This window comes from Callithrix jacchus, chromosome 10, assembly GCF_049354715.1.
Source record: "Callithrix jacchus isolate 240 chromosome 10, calJac240_pri, whole genome shotgun sequence".
Classification (NCBI taxonomy): Eukaryota; Metazoa; Chordata; class Mammalia; order Primates; family Cebidae; genus Callithrix; species Callithrix jacchus.
Window position 1 is genome coordinate 67,660,201 of NC_133511.1, and position 20,319 is coordinate 67,680,519.

At 53.9% G+C, this 20,319-nt stretch overlaps 1 protein-coding gene across 2 annotated transcripts in view; it reads right to left on the reverse strand.

The window, feature by feature from the left end:
• Positions 1–1,662: 1,662 nt before the first annotated feature.
• The window catches only part of P2RY6 (pyrimidinergic receptor P2Y6), a 28,489-nt gene continuing 9,832 nt past the window's right edge, over positions 1,663–20,319 (reverse strand). Inside the window, exons 2-3 of one of the 2 annotated variants that reach the window (XM_017977807.4) lie at positions 4,711–4,796; positions 1,663–4,083 (exon numbers count right to left, since the gene is read on the reverse strand). In XM_017977807.4, the coding sequence (XP_017833296.1) occupies positions 3,063–4,083; positions 4,711–4,796 (1,107 nt within the window). In that variant the 3' untranslated portion in view covers positions 1,663–3,062. The remainder of the gene's footprint in view (positions 4,084–4,710; positions 4,797–20,319) is intronic. The other variant, XM_078340262.1, reaches the window with a different exon arrangement.

Sequence of the window (20,319 nt, forward strand, 5' to 3'; positions counted from 1 at the left end):
AACTCCTCCAATGCCTCTCTCTAAATGACCCTACTGCCCAGTAGCCTTGGGAACTAGGTGGAGCTAAAGGAAAAATGTTGCATAAATTATACAATCCTTCCCCTCCATGCTTTGCCTTCTAAAAAGACTGTTAGCCAGGGCTTGTTCTTGGCTTTCAGGGTCTGTGTGGTGCACCAGCAGCCAAGGGCAGGCTAGATTGTTCTACATGAGAAAATCAGATCTGGGAGGAGGGCACAAGGACTGGAGGAGAAGTGACAGGGAGGAGTCAGGGAGGAGAAATGAGAAAAAATGGCAGAGAATGAGGAGCTGCAAAGGAGTGGCCAAGGGGCGGTCCTCAGAGGGGAGGAGGATTTGGTGGAGGGTATGGGGTCTTTTTTTTTCTTTTTGAGACAAAGTCTCTTTCTGTTCCCAGGTGGGGGTGCAGTGGCGTGATCTCGGCTCACTGCAACCTCTGCCTCCCTGGTTCAAGCAGTTCTCCTGCCTCAGCCACCTAAATAGCTGAAACTACAGGCCGGAGCCACCATGCCCAGCTAATTTTTGTATTTTTAGTATAGAGAGGGTTTCACCATGTTGATCAGGCTGGTCTCGATCTCCTGACCTTGTGATCCACCCACCTTGGGTGGATCCCAAAGTGCTGGGATTACAGGTGTGAGCCACTGCCCCAGCTGGGTGTGGGGTCTTGCGTGCTACAATTCCCCTTTGCTGTCTCCTACAGGGACCTTTGGTAAAGATGCCTTTCCAAGGCTTTTTAAGGCTCAGATCTGTGTTTGACCTGCCTCCTTATGAGACAGCCTCAAGAAAGCTTTCTGGGTACCCACAGATCAGAACGATGGGCCTGAGAGAGCAGGAGTGGAACACAGCGGAACAGTCTGTCATGAGACTAGTTAGCAGACTTCCAGCTGTGGGACCTCCACAAAGGAGCCTCCCAGTGGCCCTGAGGCTCTCAAGCTGCTGGCTCCTCCGTTTAGAGTGAAACAATGTTAACGGTTGTTTCACCTCACTTTGGGGCCTGGTGGAGGTACCCTAGGTGCAGAAGATACCCCACAGTTGAAAGAACCACATTTGAAGAGGTGGAGGAAGGAGAGGGATCTGGGGCTCATCCTCACGTTGAATGCTCTGGCCCTACCCAGCTCTTTTCCTGGCCGCCCCCTTCCATGCACCCAGGCCCCATCCCATCCCCCATTTAATTGAAACTCGCTGTTGTTTTACAGCCAATCTCTCTCTCTCTCTCTTTTTTTTTTTTGAGACAAAGTCTTGCTCTGTCACCCAGGCTGGAGTGCAGCGGTGCAATGTCAGGTCACTGCAACCTCCCCGCCCAGGTTCAAGTGATTCCTGTGCTTCAGCCTCCGGAGTAGCGTGGGCTACAGGCACCTGCCACTGCACCCAGCTAATTTTTGTATTTTTTAGTAGAGAAGAGGTTTTGCCATGTTGGCCAGGCTGGTCTCAAACTCCTGACCTCAAGTGATCCATCCACCTCAGCCTCCCAAAGTACTGGGATTACAGGCATGAGCCACCACTCCTGGCTTATTTTAATTTTTTTAGAGGCAAGGTCTCCCTCTGTTGCTCAGGCTGGAATGCACTGGCATGATCCCAGCTCACTGTAACCTTGAACTCAGCGCCTCAGCCTCCTGAGTAGCTAGTACTGCAGGCACACACCACCACACCAGGGTAATATTTTAATTTTTTTTGTAGAGACAGGGTCTTACTGTATTGTCCAGGCTGGTCTCAAACTCCCGGGCTCAAGCATTCCTCCTGCCTTGGCCTCCCAAAGTGCTAAGATTACAGGCATGAGCACATGAACACTTGGAGTATCGCTTTTGTTGTCCAAGCTGGAGTGCAGTGGCAGGATCTCGGCTCACTGCAACCACCACCTCCCGTGTTCAAGCGATTCTCCTGCCTCAGCCTCCCTAGTAGCTGGGATTACAGGCATGTGCCACCAGGTAATTTTTTAGGTTTAGTGGAGACAGGGTTTCTCCATGCTGGTCAGGCTTGTCTTGAACTCCTGACCTCAGGTGATCCGCCCGCCTCGGCCTCCCAAAGTGCTGGGATTACAGACATGAGCCACTGTGCCCAGTGGCAGCCTCCTGCCTCTTCTAAGAAGCTATTGCTTCTAAGACCCTATTGCTCCCTCCACTGACCTCCCACAGCCTGGAGCATCTGGCCAACTCTTGCCCTTGTCTGGAGGGTGACTGAGGCACAGCTCCCGTTTTCTCAGTTTTCACACACTCGAGGCCATGTGTCCTCTGCTCCGGTCCTCGCTCTGCCCTGGGCAGAGCCCAGCATGAGGCTGACACAACCGGATATGCATAGAGCATACCGGGGCTGCATTAAAGTGCTCCCCACTTCTGCTTGCCAAGTTCCCACTCAGCCCTAGACACCTACTTCAGATGTTCCCTCCTCAGAGAGGTCTTCCCTGACTCCTTGGACTGGGTCATGGCCACCCTCTGGGAACCCCTCCCCCCAGCCATGCTCCCCTCTGTACAACCCTGATGTTGCTGTGCCAGTCCATACTTCCAGCAGTTGGGAGCCTGTATGGACCAGGGCTAGCACTGGTTCTTCTAGGGTCTCAGAACCAACTCAGGCCTGAGCACAAGGTGTCAGTAAAGGCTTGCTAAATAAATGGAATATCCCTCCTCACCAGAGAGCTCATAGTCATCCCTCAAACCCCAGATCAAATGCCCCTTCCCAGAAGCTCTCACTTTCCACTCTCATCTTCCCTCATCTCCTTCATTGGTGACTCAAAGCATAGAGAATACCCCTTGATGACAGCACATGTCACACTGTATTTTTGTGAGCACCTTAACATGGTTTCCCCAGCTCTCCATGGCTGACCGGGACCTCTCAAGAGCCAGGCTCAGGCCTGTCCATCTCCATGCACACAGGGCATGGGCCAGAAAAGAGCTGAATAAATAGTTGTTGGTGAGTTTCTGGGTCCTGTGAGGGACTTTACTCTATGCCCAGCTGAGCTGAGCTCGAATTCTCTGCACAGTTTGGGGTTGGTGGGGGCTCCTAGAGCCCCAGCCACAATGGCAAATGTAAAGGCTGCCCAGGCCCTGGAGGACTCAGCAACCCCGCCTCTGCCATTTGGCTGTGAGTTTCTGTAGGAGCTCATGTGGCCGGCGGCGGAACTTCTTCTGGGTGAAGTAGAAGAGGATGGGGTCCAGCACGCTGTTGGCGCTGGCAAATGGCCGCGTGCCTTTGTAGGCTGCTGCAAAGGCCTCCAGCACAGGGCAGGAGACACCCGGCTCCGAGCGCACTGCCAGGTAGGCTGTCTTGGTGATGTGAAAAGGCAGGAAGCTGATGGCAAAGGCAGCGGCCACCACCACGGCCATACGGGCTGCCTTGCCACGCCGCTCCTGGGCTACAGGCCCTGCCGGGCCATCCTGGCGGCACAGGCGGCGAGCCAGGAGACAGTAGCAGGCCAGCAGGGCAGCAAAGGGCAGCAGGAAGCCAATGACAGTGAGAGCCATGCCATAGGGCATGTAGCTGGTGGCCAGGTCAGGCGGGCTGAGGTCATAGCAAACGGTGCGGTTACGCTGGATGCCTGTGGCAGCAAAGATGGCTGTGGGCAGGCACTGGGCTATCACGGCCAGCCACACGGCTACACACACTAGCCAGGCAGCCCGGCGGCCCCCGCGTTTGTGCCAGGGGGCCAGCGGGTGGCAGATGCCCAGGTAGCGCTGGAAGCTGATGCAGGTGAGGAAGAGGATGCTGCCGTGCAGGTTGGCGTAGAAGAGGAAGCGGATCAGGCGGCAGGCGAAGTCGCCAAAGGGCCAGTGGTCACCTTGGGCATAGTTGTAGATGAGCAGGGGCAGGGAGCAGGCATACAGTAGGTCGGCCAGGGCGAGGTTTAAGGTGTACACGGCCGTGCGGGTCAGGGCCCGGCGCGACATGCAGATCTGGGCAATGACGCAGACGTTCAGTGGCAGGCCAGCCGCCAGCACGGCCGAATACACAGGTGGCAGCAACAGTTGCTTGAAGTTCTCACGGAAGACACAGGTGGTGGGTGGCAAGCCCAGAGCCTGGCCTGTGCCATTGTCCCACTCCATGGCTTCCCAGCTGGATTTCCTACGTTCAGAGAGGCTAGGAAAGCAATACACAGCCTGTCAGTGACGTGCTCACTCACCACCCAGCAGGCCCTGCCCCAACTTGAGCCTTGATTTCCCCGTCTGAACAGTGAGGGCACCAACTTTGTCAACTCTGCTACTCTAACCACCCCATGGAAGCCCCACACAGACCTCACTTTGAGAAAACTTGGGATTCAATAAAGCTCATGCTTGGGAGCAATCTGATTGACTTTGTTTCTATAGTACTCATTTTCCTTCAGCCTTCCTAGTGAACGTCTATTCATCCTTCAAAGCCCTGGTCATATGCCTCTTTCTCTGTTAGTGGAGATTGATGGACTCGGGTTTGAATCCCAACTCTGTTATGCATTTGCTATATGACCTTGAGGTGGTGATTTCATTTCATTGGAGAAACGGGGGAATGTGGTGCCTGCCTCTCAGGAATGTCACGAGGTTATAAATGCTAAATCGTGCTGTGCAGGGATGCCCTGGGCTCCCTGAGGTGTGGAGACTGTCATGGTGGATCTGTGTGCTTCTCACAGACTAGGACTCGCTTGAGGAGAGGGGCCAGATCCCGTGTCTCTCTGTGTCTGGGCAGAGAGGGCCCTGATAACTCTTAGTTAACCAATATGAAGGGTCCACACACCAGCAGCTCACTGAGGACAGCACCCATCTCCTCAGCCTGAACTCCACCTTCCAAAGCCATGGTCCTTCTGGCAGACATCTTGTTATCTGTAAAATAGGGAAGGAGGTGATTCCTGGTTCCCCACTGCATCTTTCCACTTGAGGCTACAAAGGTGGCTTTGGCAGAGCCTCTGACACCACAGCGCCCCCTGGCATCCAGAGTGAAAACAGTGTCCCTGAAGGTAAATGGGTGAGGGACCACGTCATTCGTTTATCCGGACACAGTGAGGGGCAGGGACTGCTTCTTCTTTCTTCGTGAGTCAGAGCAGAGTCAGAACCAGAGCCCATCTGCCCAGTCCAGAAGAGGCAGCTTAGTGTAGTCCACAGACATGGGATGTATAGGTTACCTGGCCAACTTCAGAGCTAGGCAGGCCTGGGTTGAAATGTTGCTCCCCGACTTCCGTGCTGTGTGACGCGGGGCATATCACAGTGTCCTCATCAGTGACATGTGCAGTTATGACATTCGGCAGTGCTTAGTAAATGTCATGCCATTGCATTCTACATCTTGTCCCTCCTCTCATTCTTTCAGGCTGTGTTTTGGGAGAGCCAGTGGCACAAATACCCTAAGGGGTTCCCTGCTGGGGTAAGTCTGACTCCTAGACATTCACCTCTAAACTGACATTGTCATATTACTGGTGTCTAGAGAAAATTTGCAACTTAAATCCAATGGGACTTTGAGATAGTGAGTCTAATCCTCCTCTCTTCCCATTTTACAGACGGGAAAAACTGAGGCCCAGAAAATAATATGAAGTCCTGCAGATGCACTCAGTAGGTGGTAAAGGGTTCAGGCAAAGTATATGGATTCTGATCCAGATGCTCAGGTTCAAGTCCCAGCTATGCCATGGATGAGCTATGTGGTTTGAGCACACTAGTTAACCTCAGTCCTCCAGATTCCCCATCTGTAAAATGAGATGAGATAGTACCTGCCTTATAAGATTGCTGTGAAGATTAGTGCCTGGCATGGGGTCAAGTGTTTGCTGTTCTTAATATACCTACTAAGTAAGGTTATGGGATTTTTAAAAGTTATATCAGAGAAAAATACATGCCTCCCAACTTACAGTTTCATTTTGGTGAAGCTATTTTACCCCAATTCAGGGCAAAATGATAATGTTGAATTCTGTAGTCTGCATCTCATACCCCACGTCACCTTCAGTTATCAAAGATTCTTTGTGGGGCTTTAGCCTGTATGCTAGGAGTGCTGGGCGCCCAGCTAGGACAAGGTAGGCACCACGGGGAGGTCAGAGGACGAAGCACACCAGCTCCCCCATAGCATAGCCAGGAAGCCAGGATTAGCACAAGCAGAGAACGTCCACTCATCTCTTCATTCATTGGTTCAGGCCATTCTCATTCATGTGTTCATTCTTTTGTTTTCACATGACAGGCATTCACTGAGTCCACCCTGCCAGCTAGATACATGAAGGTAAAGGTGGACATGGAGATACAGGGATACAGATACAGATATGCTAGTCTGATGGAGGATACCAGTGTGAGCCACTGGATGGAAGAGACTTTTCAGAGCAGAATGAAAGACAGAGCAAGGTCCAGGTGTTTAGGAGGATTTCCACGGGTGGAGAAGGGCATCAGGACAGCTGGGGTGAGGAGGAAGGCTGAGGGACACAGCGCCCTTCTACCATGTTCTCCTCCTCACCATAACCCTTTGTCCTTGCAGACTGGTCTCTTACACAGGGTCTGACAAAGAAATCTGAGGAGAAAGAAACTGTTGGTTCCGTGGGGGCTGACCTTCGGGAGGCAGCCTCTGGCCCTCCCTGCCTCTCTCCTCAGAGTCTGAGGAGACCAGTCTGCAAGGGAAGAGGGTTTTGAGGAGGAGAAGGTGTTAGAGGGGTGCTGTGTCCTTCAACCTTCCTTTGGGTGGCCCTCACCTTCAGATCCCACCCCCAGGGACAACCCTCTGTCTTAGATGCCTGGGGACTGCAGTCTGCCTCTGCCTCTCCCACGAGCTGGTGAGACCGATCCTCCTGGGACCACCTCCCTTCCCTCTTGGAAGGAGGCAGGGGGCTGCAGGAGGGGATCCGGGGCACAGCTCTCTGGGCAAACCTTTAGGGCCGTGTCAGGAAAGGCGGGCCTTGCCATTGCCCCAGCTCCCTGATCTATTTTTGAGGGCCTAGGAGAGCTGAGCTGGTCTCCCAGTTCCTGGTGGGGGCTGGCTTGACGGGGGTTTGCTTGGTTCCCACCTCCAGGCAGCAGCTGATCTTAGCTCTCACATCACTCACCAGCTCTCGGTCCTAAGTTCGGGACCAGAACAGACCCCAGCCTTTTCCTGGGCTGGACTCTCTTTGTGGTGGGGGGCTTGCCAACAACTGGCTCTGACTACATCCTTCGCATCTCTCTGCCCTCTGGGGAAAAGCCCAAACCCTTTTCCTGACATTCAAGACCCCGCCAAGCCCTCCAGCCCTGTCCGAAGTATGTCAGGGCCACTCTATTCCTCCCTCCCCCCTTGCCCCTTCCCCTCTCATCACACATCCCCAAGAATGGAGACGGCCACACAGCCAGTGGCAGCCAGAGAGCCAGACTCCCTCTCCAGCCTCCCAGCTCCACTGTTCCTTCACACAAAGTGCCATTCAACTCATCTGCATTCGTCAAAATCCTGTGTCTATCTAGCTTCAGAGCTCACCTTTCTTCTTCCTTTCTGGGCCTTTTCTCCCTTCCTCTGGGGCCCCCCCCAACTCTGTGGGCCTCCTTTAGGTCAGCACTGACCCCAGCCTGCCCTTAGTCACAGTTCCCTGTGTGCAGGCGCCCCCGACCCCCCAACCCCTGCACTGACCCATGGCCCCAAGACACACCCACACTCACAGGCAGCCTCCTGTCCCTGCAGCACGCTGGTGGTCCCAAGTGTGAAGTGTGTTGGGGAAAGGGAAGCTAGAGCTGAGGCTCCCACTCTCCTGCCTCAGCCACGCTGCAACTCCTCTGACAGGGTGAGCAGCTTCCTCTGTTTCCTGGCAGGGCTGTCTCTGACTAAAAGAGCCCCTGTGGGGGCCACAGGCTCCCTCCCATCCCCAACACCACGCCTAGTGCCTGGCGGAAACTGGGTTTAAAGGAGCAAGGAGGTGGAAAAAAGGCGTCCTTCCCAGAACATTCCCTAACCCCAGCAGGGGAAAGCGGGGGTTGGGGCAGAGGAAGAGGGGCAGGGGAGAACCAGAGGCTGCTAGCCCACAGTACCAGCAGTTTTCTTTCTGCCCAGCCCTCTCTTGGTCTTCTCAGCTATCAGATGGATAGGGCAGGGATTAGAGCTCAGCTCCTCTGTTAGCTGCTGTAACACTCAGAGCCACGGGGTGAACATTCCTCCTCTCAGACACTCGCTCCTTCGTCCAGCCTTCCTTCCCTCATTCAATAGCTCACTCACCAGCATGTCTGTCTACCCATCTTTCCAGCACCGAGCATCTATTTCCAACACTCCGTGTGGCAATCCACTAAGACACCAACTTACTCAGCCGTCCTCTCCCTCCCTCCTTCCCTCTTCTCCTTTTCTCCACACATATTTATCAAGTACCTACTCTGTGTCACCAGATCCTCCCACATTCCCCCATTTCATAGTGACTGCCCCTCCTACATGGCAGGTGCAGAGCACGTGAGGAGTGATGGACGTGGGCAGTGGAGATAGATGTGAAGCCCCTGAGAACCCAGCGGCCTGTGCCACATGCTCCCCAGCCCCTCCTCACCACCAAACTGGCCTCACAGCTGTCAGGAGCATCAGAGTAGGAAATGTGGCTCCTCACTGTCCTGGGGAGGTCAGCTCCAGTGGTGGAGGCAGCATTCCAGGAGGGCAACCTGGAGGAAGTTGGCTTTGGTTTGGAGAAGCTGAGGCAGCACGGCGGGTGGCAGGGGAGGATGGCATGGGGAAAGAATGGTGCCCTGGGAGTTTGAGGCCCAGGCTCTTACTCCACCTTTGCCCCCAGTCACTGCCTGAGATAAGCCCCTCCCTTCTCTGAGCCTCCTTGGTAGAATATGGTCATACTGACCACCAGTGTGCTGGGAGGATGAAGTGCCACTCAGGGCGGCTCATCTTCTACCCTGGGAGATACTGAGGAGAATCCTAGAGCCTGAGAGCATCAGAGCTGAAGGTGCCCTTAAAGGCACCAATGTCAGCCTGGTGCGGTGGCTCATGCCTATAATCCCAGCACTTTGGGAGGCCAAGGCAGGTGGATCACAAGGTCAGGAGTTTGAGATCAGGCTGACCAACACGGTTAAACCCTGTCTGTACTAAAAATACAAAAATTAGCCTGGTGTGGTGGTATGTGCCTATAATCTGAGCTACTCAGGAGGCTGAGGTAGAACAATTGCTTGAACCCGGGAGGTGAAGGTTACAGTGAGCCGAGATTGTGCCATTGCACTCCAGCCTGGTGACAGAGCGAGACTGTCTTAAAAAACAAACAAACAAATAATAAAAAAGGCACCAATCTCTCCCCAAAGCCATTTTTTTCCCAGCAAGGGGATTGAGGAACAGGGTGGGAACCCAAAGTTTGGATCACACTGAGAAAAATCAGATTTGAATTTCTGGTAAACACTTGGTCAGTTGTGCACAGATTGAGCACCTACTGCTTACTCAGGCCTGTGCTAAGGGGTCGCTTCCACTGGCTGACTGTGGACCTCCTGGTTGGATGTGAGCTGTGCTGTGGCTCAGGAGAGCAAGGTGGCCTTCAGCTCTGCGGCCAGTCCTCTGCTGGGTCCCCAGGACAACTTCCCATAGCAACTTCCAGCAGGGCGGGTCACTGTCCCAGGAATGGGAATGGCTCTGAGGGCTCCTTGGCGGTATCGAAACCAGGGCAGAGCTTGGGTTAGACGCCTAAGTGGTCTCAGTTCCTGCTGCCTGGATGGACAGGAAATACAAAGCTGTCCCTATCATGCCTTATCCAGAGGGCCCAGACGTGCAGATCTGGAGATGCCTAATCCCACTGCTCTGCTCAGATAAGGGCACTTGGACTAACCTCAGAGGGGAGGGGAAGGCTCATGGGGCTCCACCTGATGGATGGAGAAAGAAACTAAGGCCAGTTGCCCCTTCTGCCCCTCTGCTCAGGAGTTCAAGGACACACAAGAGGCCTGGCCTGGCACCTCAACAACCACTGAGCACCCATTAGCCACTAGCCTTTTACTTCTTTGCCTTCCTAACAGAGTCTAGGTTTGACGACTCTCAAAACCTTGAAACCACAGCATCCTAGGGCTTAGAACTTCAAAGAACCTCAGGATGACCAAATTGGAGCAAAGGAACTGCCCTGCTCTCACCAGGCCTTAGATTTGCCCATGGACCTGGCTAGACCTAGAGGAGGAGGTGGGGCCCAGGAGGGAGTGCTCAGGTCTGAGGGGTCATCGGTGCACCTGGGAGAGTAACCCGCAAAGCTCCTGGAGAAAGCATGTCCACTGCTGGGCACTGAAGGGCCAGAGGGACCCGGACACATAACAAGGCTGAAGAGGGCATCCCAGGCAGGAGGCCCAGTGTGGGCAAGGGCACAGAAGTGGGGAATGAGCTTACCCTCTGTGAGACATAAATAAATATAGAAGCCAGAGCAATGGATGAGCTGCGCAAAGTGGGGGCCTCAGATGGGAGTGTGAGGGGGACTGGCCTGTTATGAATCCTCCAAGGCAGAGCCTCCCTCTGGCAGAGATTCTCCCTCCTTGGCCTCCCAAAGTGCTGGGATTACAGGCATATACCACGATGCCCAGACAGTGCCTTTTCTTTCTTTCTTTTCTTTCTTTTTTTTTTTTTTGAGACCAAGTCTCGCTCTGTAGCCCAGGCTGGAGTGCAGTGGCAAGATCTTGGCTCACTGGAATCTCCGCCTCCCAAGTTCAAGCGATTCTCCTGCCTCAGCCTCCCGAGTAGCTGGGATTACAGGTGTCCACCACCACACCCAACTAATTTTTGTATGTTTAGTAGAGATGAGGTTTCACTGTGTTGGCCAGGCTGGTCTTGAACTCCTGACGTCATGTAATCCGCCCGCTTTCATCTCCCAGTGTTAGGACACCGCGCCCAGAGCCAGTGTCATTTCTTAAATGCCTATTCTGTACCAGATGTTTTATCTGTAGTTCTGGGCAATTTGGTGGGGGGCGGCTTATTCCCTCCCCTTTACAGATGAGAAAACTAGGGAGTAGAAGGGGATTCCCAAGAGAGTTGGGTCTTCCCTGCACTGAGGCCCTGTGGCCATGAGATGGCACCAGTGGACAGCCAGCCACACTCCTTCACACAGCCAGGGAGGGGTGAGGGCAAGGCCCGTCTGCCCACAGCCGGGGCCTCCCCTCCGGGCTGCCACTAAGTGGCTTCAGTACTGGGTTTCCAATCTCAGTTCCTCTTGGCCCACTTCTCCACCTTCCTCCTACTCACCCTCCCCAGATGAGCTGAAGCCCTTGCTCTCAGGTTTTTACCCTGGTCCATGTGGTCACAGGAGCCACTGGCCCTGACCATCTGAGGTAGAGGCCCTGGACTCAGGCACCCACTGCCAATCTCCACTCCGGGTACACCTTCGGCAAAACTCCGCAGCCCCTCACCTCACAGCGGGGACAGCCTCTGCCAATTTCCTTTATTCAGTTCAGGCGACAACCATGGGGTCAGTTGTAGAGCAGGAGCAATTCCATATGGACATAGGAAGAAATGACAAGGAGCCAGGCTGCATAGATCCTATGATCTCGGGATAAACTTCACATGACCCCACAGCCTCCCCCGCCCCCTGAGGCCTTCATATCCAGTGGGGATGAAGGGACCTGTTGGCCAAAGGCAGGAGCTGGAAGCCTGAGTCACTGTCTGCCAACCAGCTGAGGCAGGAACCAGCTCAGACCAGGCTGGACGTGGGAATAGGCTTCCTAATCTTAGCCTGCCTGCCGGGAAATAAGGCCTGGAAACCCCCTTGCTGTGCCCCTGGACCGTGAGTTAGCAGCAAGGGCACAGGATGACAGGGGTCAAGAGTTAGCTTCCTTCCCCTGAGGAGTCAGAAAGGCTGGAATCCACCACCAGCTTGCTGTGTGACCTCGAGTGAGGCACCTACCCTCTCTGAGCCTGGGTAAACAGGGCTATTTATGGTACCTACCTACTGTACAGGGTCACTATACCCTCTGTGCCCCAGTCATCAACCCAATCCTGATTCTAGGCAGCCTCTAGCCTGGGGCAGGGTGGCCCCTGGAGCCCACCTGAGGCCAGCCTGAGGCCAGGTTCCTAATGCCAGTAGCTCTCTGGCACCCAGAAGACAGATGGCAGGAAGCAAAGTCCTCCCACCTGGAAGAGTTTGGGTCCTACCTGTGGCATCTGGCTGGCTACAGGACAAACCTGGCAGGCGGGAACATAGAGGGCAGGGGCCCTGATTTCTCTTCTCCTTTCCCACTTCCCCTTCTCAACTCCTGGTCGCAGGAATTAAAGTTAAAACTGAAACAGCCATTTTCAGTGAAAGGAAGAGGAAGCTGCAGCTTTGGGGAATTTGGAAGTTGGGGCTTCTTCATTTGGTTTCTTTCCAGTCTTTGCAAATTTAGCAAAGATGGAACTTGCATCTCCTGCTATGTATCAGAGGCCCCAGCTGCCCAAGGGTGCACCCAGAAGCCCCAGCACAGCCTGGACACATGTATTCACTGAGTGTGGATGATGCGCAAGCACAGTACAACATGCTTGATGTCCCATGTCTCATTCTCTCTTCACAACGACCGTTTCCATTTTACAGATCAGGTGACTGAGGCGTAGCAGAGTTAGCAACAGGTTCTTTCTTGGGAATGTGAATAAAGAGGGTGAGAGACCAGGCAGCCCCAGTGGGCACAAGGCTGAGAAGTCAAGGGCAGCCCTGAGACTGAGGAACTATGTGGATAGCACAGAGGTCCAGGGAGCAGTTGTGACAGGGCAGCCCTCGATGAGCAGAGGGGCAGCCTGTGGTGTCCCGTTGTGTAAGTCCACACCTATAGGGCTACTGTACCTCCCACCCAGTGCTCCAGGAGATCCCCAGGGCCTCCTAAAAAACTCTCCCATGGAGCTAGTGGGAGAGGCTCTCTGTACCTTTCCTGGACGACCAGGCCGCCCAATTTGTTTGTCTCCTTGTGGGAGAGGTCACTTGGCTCTCCCTTCGAGAAGGAACCTGCTGCTTAGCTGCAAGTAGTGTAGTTGGCTGACAGCCTCAGTTAGTGCCTTCAGGATCCGCCCATCCTCCCAGATAACCAGGCTCCAGTCTATGGGGGAAGAGATGGCCCAGGTCCAGCCGCCTGGCTAGCCTGGCAGTCATTGTTCAGCTCCTCTGTAGCTTCTTCCCACCCAGTTCCCAGACTCCCTCTCATGATGACGAGCCTGCCCTCTGATTTTCCTTTGGGGGAATCCCCCCTTCTCCCATCTAGAGTTTTGGGGATCTGGGAGTGATGGCTCTGTGACCTAAACCTGCCAATGAGAGAAGAGTGGGCCTCTCAGGCCTGTAACTGGCTCAGGGTGGACGGGTGACATTCACTGCATGACTCAGAGTCAGTTCTGGTGCTTTTGCTAGGACATCAGGAAGGAGACAGGTCTTCTACAGCATTTGCAAAGCTGGTAGAAAGCAAGGCAGGAGCTGCTGGAGGCAAGGATAACAGGCACTGTCCTGGGCAATGGAGATACTGCCACCAGGGAGGAGACTGTCCACATAGAAAGCCAGGGAATGGCAGGGATGACAGATGGGGATGCATTGTTTCCTGAGAACAGCATTGAGTGCCTGGTTCCAGCTGCGCCTGAGATTTTACCTTTGGTATTGTGACCTAATAAACTCCTTTTGCCTCCATCCATTTGACCTAGAATTATGTCACTTGAAACTAGGAGTCCTGCCTGTAGATCTGCACCTTGTGCCCAGGAAGAGAGGTGACATTTCCCTATGGGAAAACTGACGCCAGAGAGATTAGGAACTTACCCAAAGTGTACTATAAACCCACCATAACACCCTGCCTCTTAGGAAGAATGGCCTAAGAAAGGACAAAGAAATGGAAGTCAGGAGTCAGGGCAGAGAAGACCAGCCAAAGGGGCGGTGTCAGACTATCTCCCTTTCCTTTTCTAACTGTGCTAGGAACTGGGGACAAGGTTTGCTTTGCCTCTGGGGCCTCAGAGACCAGCACAGGCTTTGGCTCTGAACAGGCACTGGGAAATGTTGGATGACTAGATCCAGTCTATGAAGATGCACCCCAGGGCTCTGTCCTTGGTGCTGCCTGGCTCCATAATTTTTTTTTAAACTTTTGTCTGACTGATGACAGAGGTTTGTCGAGGAAGATGAAGAAGGTAATGGCTGCAGGAGTAGCACCTCTGAGACTGCTTGGGTCCCCCAGTCCCACCTCACACAGGGCAGACCACCAACCCTGCCAGGTGGTTATTGTAGTTTATGACCCTGCCCATTTCCCAGGCAGACCCTGAAGCCCGAAGGTAGGCAGTTTTGTCCACCACACGTACAGGTAAGGGGGAGCCTCAGGGAACTCCTCCCCTCTTGTGAAAGGCGGCCCCTGCCTTGACTCTTGCTCTGATCATCCCTAGCTCCTCCTAGGGCCTGAGCCCACCTGGCAGAGATAAGACATCCAGCTGGACATAGGGTTCAATGACAGGGCTCTGAGTTCTGGATCGTCAGGACTAGGGAGGTCTTAAGGTCATCTGACCCAGAGGCCTCCCCACCATCCCCTCAGGGAAGGGGGCTCTTTGGCCCCTGCTTCCATACTTCACATTACAGGGAGCTCATTCCTCTCCTAAGCCACTGTATTCCACCTTGAGAAAGCTCAAGGGAGATATGTTTTGTCACTCCAAGCCCAGAGATTTGCCCCTAGTCTGCTTTTCCACACCAGTCCAGCTTGCCTCTGGGGCCATACAGCTTGGCTGTCCCAGGACACCCTGCAGAGATTGTCCCAAGACCATCCATCTATTGGTCTTCATTCTCACCAGGCAATTTCAGGCGCATGTCCAGGTCCCAGGAGACCTAGTGGTGGGTCCTCAAGGATGAGGCCGTGGTCTATGACTATTTTCAAACCTGAAGACAAAACCATTTGCTACCCTATGTCCTGTATCATTGCCTGCCCAGGGCCTGTGAGGAGGGCATGGTCTCTTCTTACCATTTTGGGAGGAGGAAACTAAGGCCCCCAACAGCTTAGTTACTTGCCAGGGCCACCAATCCATCAGTGATCTTCCAATCAGCTGGACTGCCTGCCATCAAACCCCAAATCCTCACCTTCACACTGGCCCATTTGTGGCCAGTCCAGCGTGGGAGGAAGAGGGCACGCTGGGTGCCTGAGGGGTGGCCTTGGAGGAAGAGATCAAAGTCAGGGGCAACTACCTCGTTCAGAGTGCAATGTAGGAGGTCAGCAGGCGACGGGGGGCTGCTGCGGTGGAGTATGCATGAAGAACACGGGGCAGCTGGGTGCAGTGGCTCACACCTGGAATCTCACCACTTTGGGAGACGAAAGGCGGGAGGATCACTTGAGCCCAGGAGTTTGAGAACAGCCTGGGCAACAGAGAAAAAGCCCGTCTCTACCAAAAAATGTCTAAAAATTAACTGGGTGTGTTGGCATGTGCCTGTAATCCCAGCTATTTGGGAGGCTAAGGTAGGAATATCTCTTGAGCCTGGGAGGTCGAGGCTGCAGTGAGCTATGATTACACCTCTGCATTCCAGCCTGGGCTGTAGAGCGAGACCCTGTCTCAAAAAAGGGGCATAGGACAGACCCCCTCAGGTAGTCTCTCAAATGACATCTTGTCCATGAGACCTTCTACTAGCACTCTAAGCTAAAATCATAACCTCCACTCAGCACATGCACACATGATTCCTCTGCCCCTTCTCTGCTATATTTTTCTCCTTAGCATTTAACATCTTTTAACATACTGTTCTACTTATTTATTGGTTATTGTCTCTCTCTCCTAGCTGGAACATAAAATCCATCAGTTCAGGGGTTTTTCCATGTTTTTCTTTTTCACTGCTGCATGTACCTAGGACAGTGTCTGGCATATGGTAGGTGCTCAATAAATATTTGTTGAATGAATTAACAGATACATTTCCAGAGGTGGTTCAACTATGTCCACATAGAGAGGATTTGGTGCACAGGGAACTTGGCTTGAGGCTGTTCATATAGGAAGCTGTAGGTTGTACTTAAGAGTATGTGTTTATTGGGGATTGGGAGCAGTTAGAGATTAAATGTGAGCACCAAAGGCCAGCCTTGGGGCTGCTTCTGTCTGGCTGTGTGTGAGATTCCAGCTGTGAACAGTCCCAGCTGAGAGGGGTGAACAGGACTTGGCCTGGCAGGGCTGGGCAGCCCGCATCTCCCCCCTCCCCTGTCTGAGGCTTTCCCTGATATTCTCACCTCCCTGCACAGGATCACCCCCTCCTCACTGGGGGCCAGGCCCAGGATCTTCCTGGCTTCTCTCCCTTCCCTTGCCAGCCTAGGCCTCCACCTCAGGACCCAGGATTCCCATGAACACAACCAGTCAATTCGTGTCTCCCATTCATGGTGTCACCAGACTGCTCTGTCCTGCACAGTGGGGCTGAGTAGAGTTGAGTGCCTGAGGCCCTGCAGACGCTGTCACTGCCCCACTGCTGAACCTTTAGTCTGTCCAAGGGCGACTTCCCTCCCCTCTCTTCTAAGCCTTGGCACCATCTTTTTTGTTGGTCCTATACCCTCAACCCTAGCAGCCCTCAACTCCTCCTTCAGAGCAGACAGCCTTTCAGAGGGGCTGCCTTCAACTTCCCACTGACCAAATAAACCCCTGTGTCTGCACTTTCTCTCCTCACCCCTTCACAGCCCTGCTGGGCCCCAGGCACTGCCTCCTGCCCCCTCTTCAGCATCTGCCCTGTGCCGAATCTGCTGGTTCCTTCCCCTCTGCCCGAACACTCTCCACTCCCCAGTCTCCCTCTCTCATCCGAGCAAAATCTCTTTCTTGACCCCTGTGCCTCTCCATCTGTTCCTCTTCCTCCTGCACAATCAAGCTTCTGGAAGAGTCGCCCTCAAGCCCTACTTCTACTTCCTCCCTGCACCCATTTCTCACACCCCTTCAGTCCAGCCCAGGGCAGAGCAGGAGCCTTTGGGCCCAGCTCCAGGAAGAGCAGTGGGTACCCTGTCTTCTGGGTGAGGCTGGCAAGATGGAACCAAGGAGCAAGTGACTGAGCTCCATCCACAGGAAATCTCCAAAGTGATCTTGACAACGCAGGCCTTGGGGAGAAAACAGGCCACTGAGAGTGACTGGGCTTGACATCCCCGAGAACCACTTGGGGCTGGTGCAGGGCTGGGGGAGGAGGGCTGCCTCTGTGGCTTCCAGGAAAGGGCCTGGACTCTGCCAGGGGTGGGCAGGGGCACCTCCAGGATATCTGTTTAGCAGAGGATCAGGGAGGTGACTGGTTGGGATGATACCTTTGCATAGCTCATGACACTGGTGTGAGAAAACGTCAATGGTTTCTGTCACAGAATAGGAGGGGCCGTTGATTATGGAGCAAGTGAGGGTGGGGGCACAGGGTTCCCCAGATTACTCCCTGGTACTGCTCCTAAGGATAAAAAATGTGAGAATTCACTCCTGGATAGGCCTCTCCTCAGAGCTCCCCAGAAAACTCAGAGTTCTTCAAGCCCCAATCCATGGAATTAGATCCAAATGCCCATTCCCGGCCTTTGTACCCCTCTGCCACCCATCACTGTTCCCTCTGCAAAACTTGGCACCCAATAGACCTGTTTCCCATCCTGACTCTGCCGCTTATGAGCTGTGACTTTACCTCTCTGAGCCTCAGAGTCCTTAATTTTAAATATTGTCAACAGTCACAGCATCACTGGGGGCTCAAATGAAATAATGGGTCTAGATCACCTAGCCCAATATCTGGTGCACAGTAAGCATTTGCTCACTGGGGCTTCTGTTATCGCTCATAATCTTATCATAGACCAGCCAAACTCATGGGAAATAACCTCCCTTGCAACCTTTGCTTCCTCCCTCCCTCATTCATTCATTCACCATGCATTTACAAGGAGTCTTACAATGTGCAGGTACCTTTCTGGGCTCTATCCTTTGAGGAGCCTCCATTGTGGAAAAGACAGATGAAGATATAGACCCCTGGGTCTCTAGGAAGACAAAGGAAGCCTCTATCCCTGTCTATGGTATCAGGGAAGGCTCTTTGGTGGAGTGTGGACAAGGAAAGGGCAGATGCTCTAGGCAGAGAGACCTGCTGGAGATGTGGGACTTCAGAGTACCTGTAAGTGTCTGTGTTTGCAGGTGCTGAGGGGGCCCTGCCGGTGGTGAGGCTGAGGGATCATCGGAGCCAGGCCCAACAAGCCTCACAGCGCCAGGCTCCATGTGTGGCCTCTGCACTGAGGGTGCCAGCTGAGGAGAGCCCTCACTGGGAGAGCTGTTTCTAAAGCAGGGCAGAGGCATGATCAAATCTGAGACTTAGAGGGTCCGTTGGGGTGTTAGATGGAGGATGACTTGGTTGCGGTTAGATTCAGAGAAAATAGGGCCCAAAGTGGGGTTGTGCCCGGGGGCTGGGCAGGCTCCAGGGACCAGCCAGTGGTAGACCCACATCAAGGATCTTGAATGCCAGGCTCATGGCAGTCTTCCCTGTCCCCTAAGAAGCCCTGACAGCCAGAGCGCTGGAAGGACAGATGTCCTACACCACTCCTCAGGTCACAGATGGAAAGCTGGGGCCCAGAGCAGGCAAGAGGATGCCATAGCCCTGCAGGGAGCCAGTGGGGAGCCTCCCATCTCTGTGTCCCATCGCTAAGCCCGCTGCTCCAGTCTGCCTCTCCCCTCTGGGGGAAGTGAAGCCATGGCTTTGGTAGTGAGGGACCCAGAGGAGTAGGATGACTTGCTCCAACTGGCAGACCCATGCAGGCCTCCTCTGTCACGCAGATGGGGAGGGGAACCCTTAGAGCTTCCAGAGTTCGCTCCTCTCCTTCTTCACACTCATTTTGCAGTGAAGGAAACTGAGCCCAAGAGAGGAAAGACATTGAGCTCCTGGGGCAGCACAGCCATCTGGGCATGGCATGTCAGCTGTGGGAGAGAGAATACCTGACTCCCAGGCCTGGCCTTGTCCCTGGGCAGCTGGATTCATAGTCCCCAAGGACACTCAGTGGGCAAGGGGTGGAGCTCCAATAGCACCACTGTCCTTCTCCTGCCTGGCCCTTGTGCCCAGCACCATTCCCCAGGGGTGACTTCCCTTCCATCTTAGCCTGTGTCTGTGAGCCATGGCTGAGCAGGACAGAACAGGAAGGAACTGTGTGCCATCTGCTCCAGATCACTGTGGATGTGGTCTGACGGAGGAGACTGGGCCCCACCCTGCCCTAGGGAGCCAGATGTCCCCAGCACAGCTCAGCTAGTCTGTTCCCCACTGCGTCTCCAGTGGGCTTCAGTTGTGAAGCCAGACTCTGGACCTTGGAGCTTACAGACTTGGCCTAGCATCCTGAGTGTCTGGTCTGTGCTTCACCTGGACTGTACCAGTGCATGAGGATGGGGTGAGGGAGTGGGTGAGCTGACATAGGAGGCACAGTCACTGGCCATTTAGAATGGTCAGTGCGAAGTGCCTGCTATCCTCTAATACCACTTGGAGAGGCCAGCAGGGCAGGACTTGCCATTTCTTCAGTGGAGAAACTGAGGCCTTGCTTCATGTTCCATTTTCACAGACTCCTCTCCTTTCACCCCATGACCCTCCTCTGGTCTTTGCCACAGCCTTCTCACACTTTTGGGTTTTCCATCTCCAGGGCCGGCCCAGCCCCTCTGTGTGGCCAGATGGACCCTGGCTCAGCGAAAGTCTGGCTTCATCATTTCTCTTTCCACGCCCTCTCTGTATCTTCCCACCGCCTGAGGATAAAGGCAAACTCAGTCCCTGGTGACCTCTCCACTCTCAGCTCTGACTCCTGCCCCTCGCACGCAACCTGCTGGGCCCTGATGTACTTTCAGTTCCTGCTCTTTTTTCCCCTCATCAGTGCTGCGTCCACCACTGGACTTCCCTCTCCCCACATCTGTGCCTGGCCAACTTCCATTGTAAACTCAGGGACAGGGGAGACCCAGGTCCTGGCCAGAGGCGCTCAGTGGGGTCAAGGGACATCTACCTGAAGATCCATAATCCAGAGCCCCAGAGTCCTGCCAGAGAGCAGGCAGGGAGGGACATTTCCACAGGGGAGAAGGCTCAGTGAGGAGGTGGCAATGAAGCGGTCAAGCATATGTAGATGTAAAAGGCAAAGTGAACAAAAGGCAGAGTCTGGGAGAGGCCTGTTGAAGGATGGTGAACAGAGCTGGAGCTGCTCTGGATGAGCTTGAAAAGAGGCCCAAACTAATAATGATGATAATACAATTATTGAAGCCTTAGTGTGTGCCAGATGCATGTTGCCCCATTTAATCCTCATGAGGACCCTGCAAGGTGGGACTTGTTATTATCTCACTTTTATGCTTCTGGTGGGGAAACCAAGGCACAAAAGTTTAGCTCAAGGTAGCACAGGGAGAAGGAATGACTCCTGGGCTATGAACCCAGGGAGTCTGGTTGCAGAGTGCACATTCTTAGCCCCTACAATAGAGCAGGGCTGGGCTAGGAAGGATTTCAGGTAGCAGGGGAATCCAGCCCCCCTACTGCTCTGATCCAACTTGCCTGGGGCCCAGTCTGCCCTGGCCTCATTCTTCCATCAGTCACAGGGCCTCATA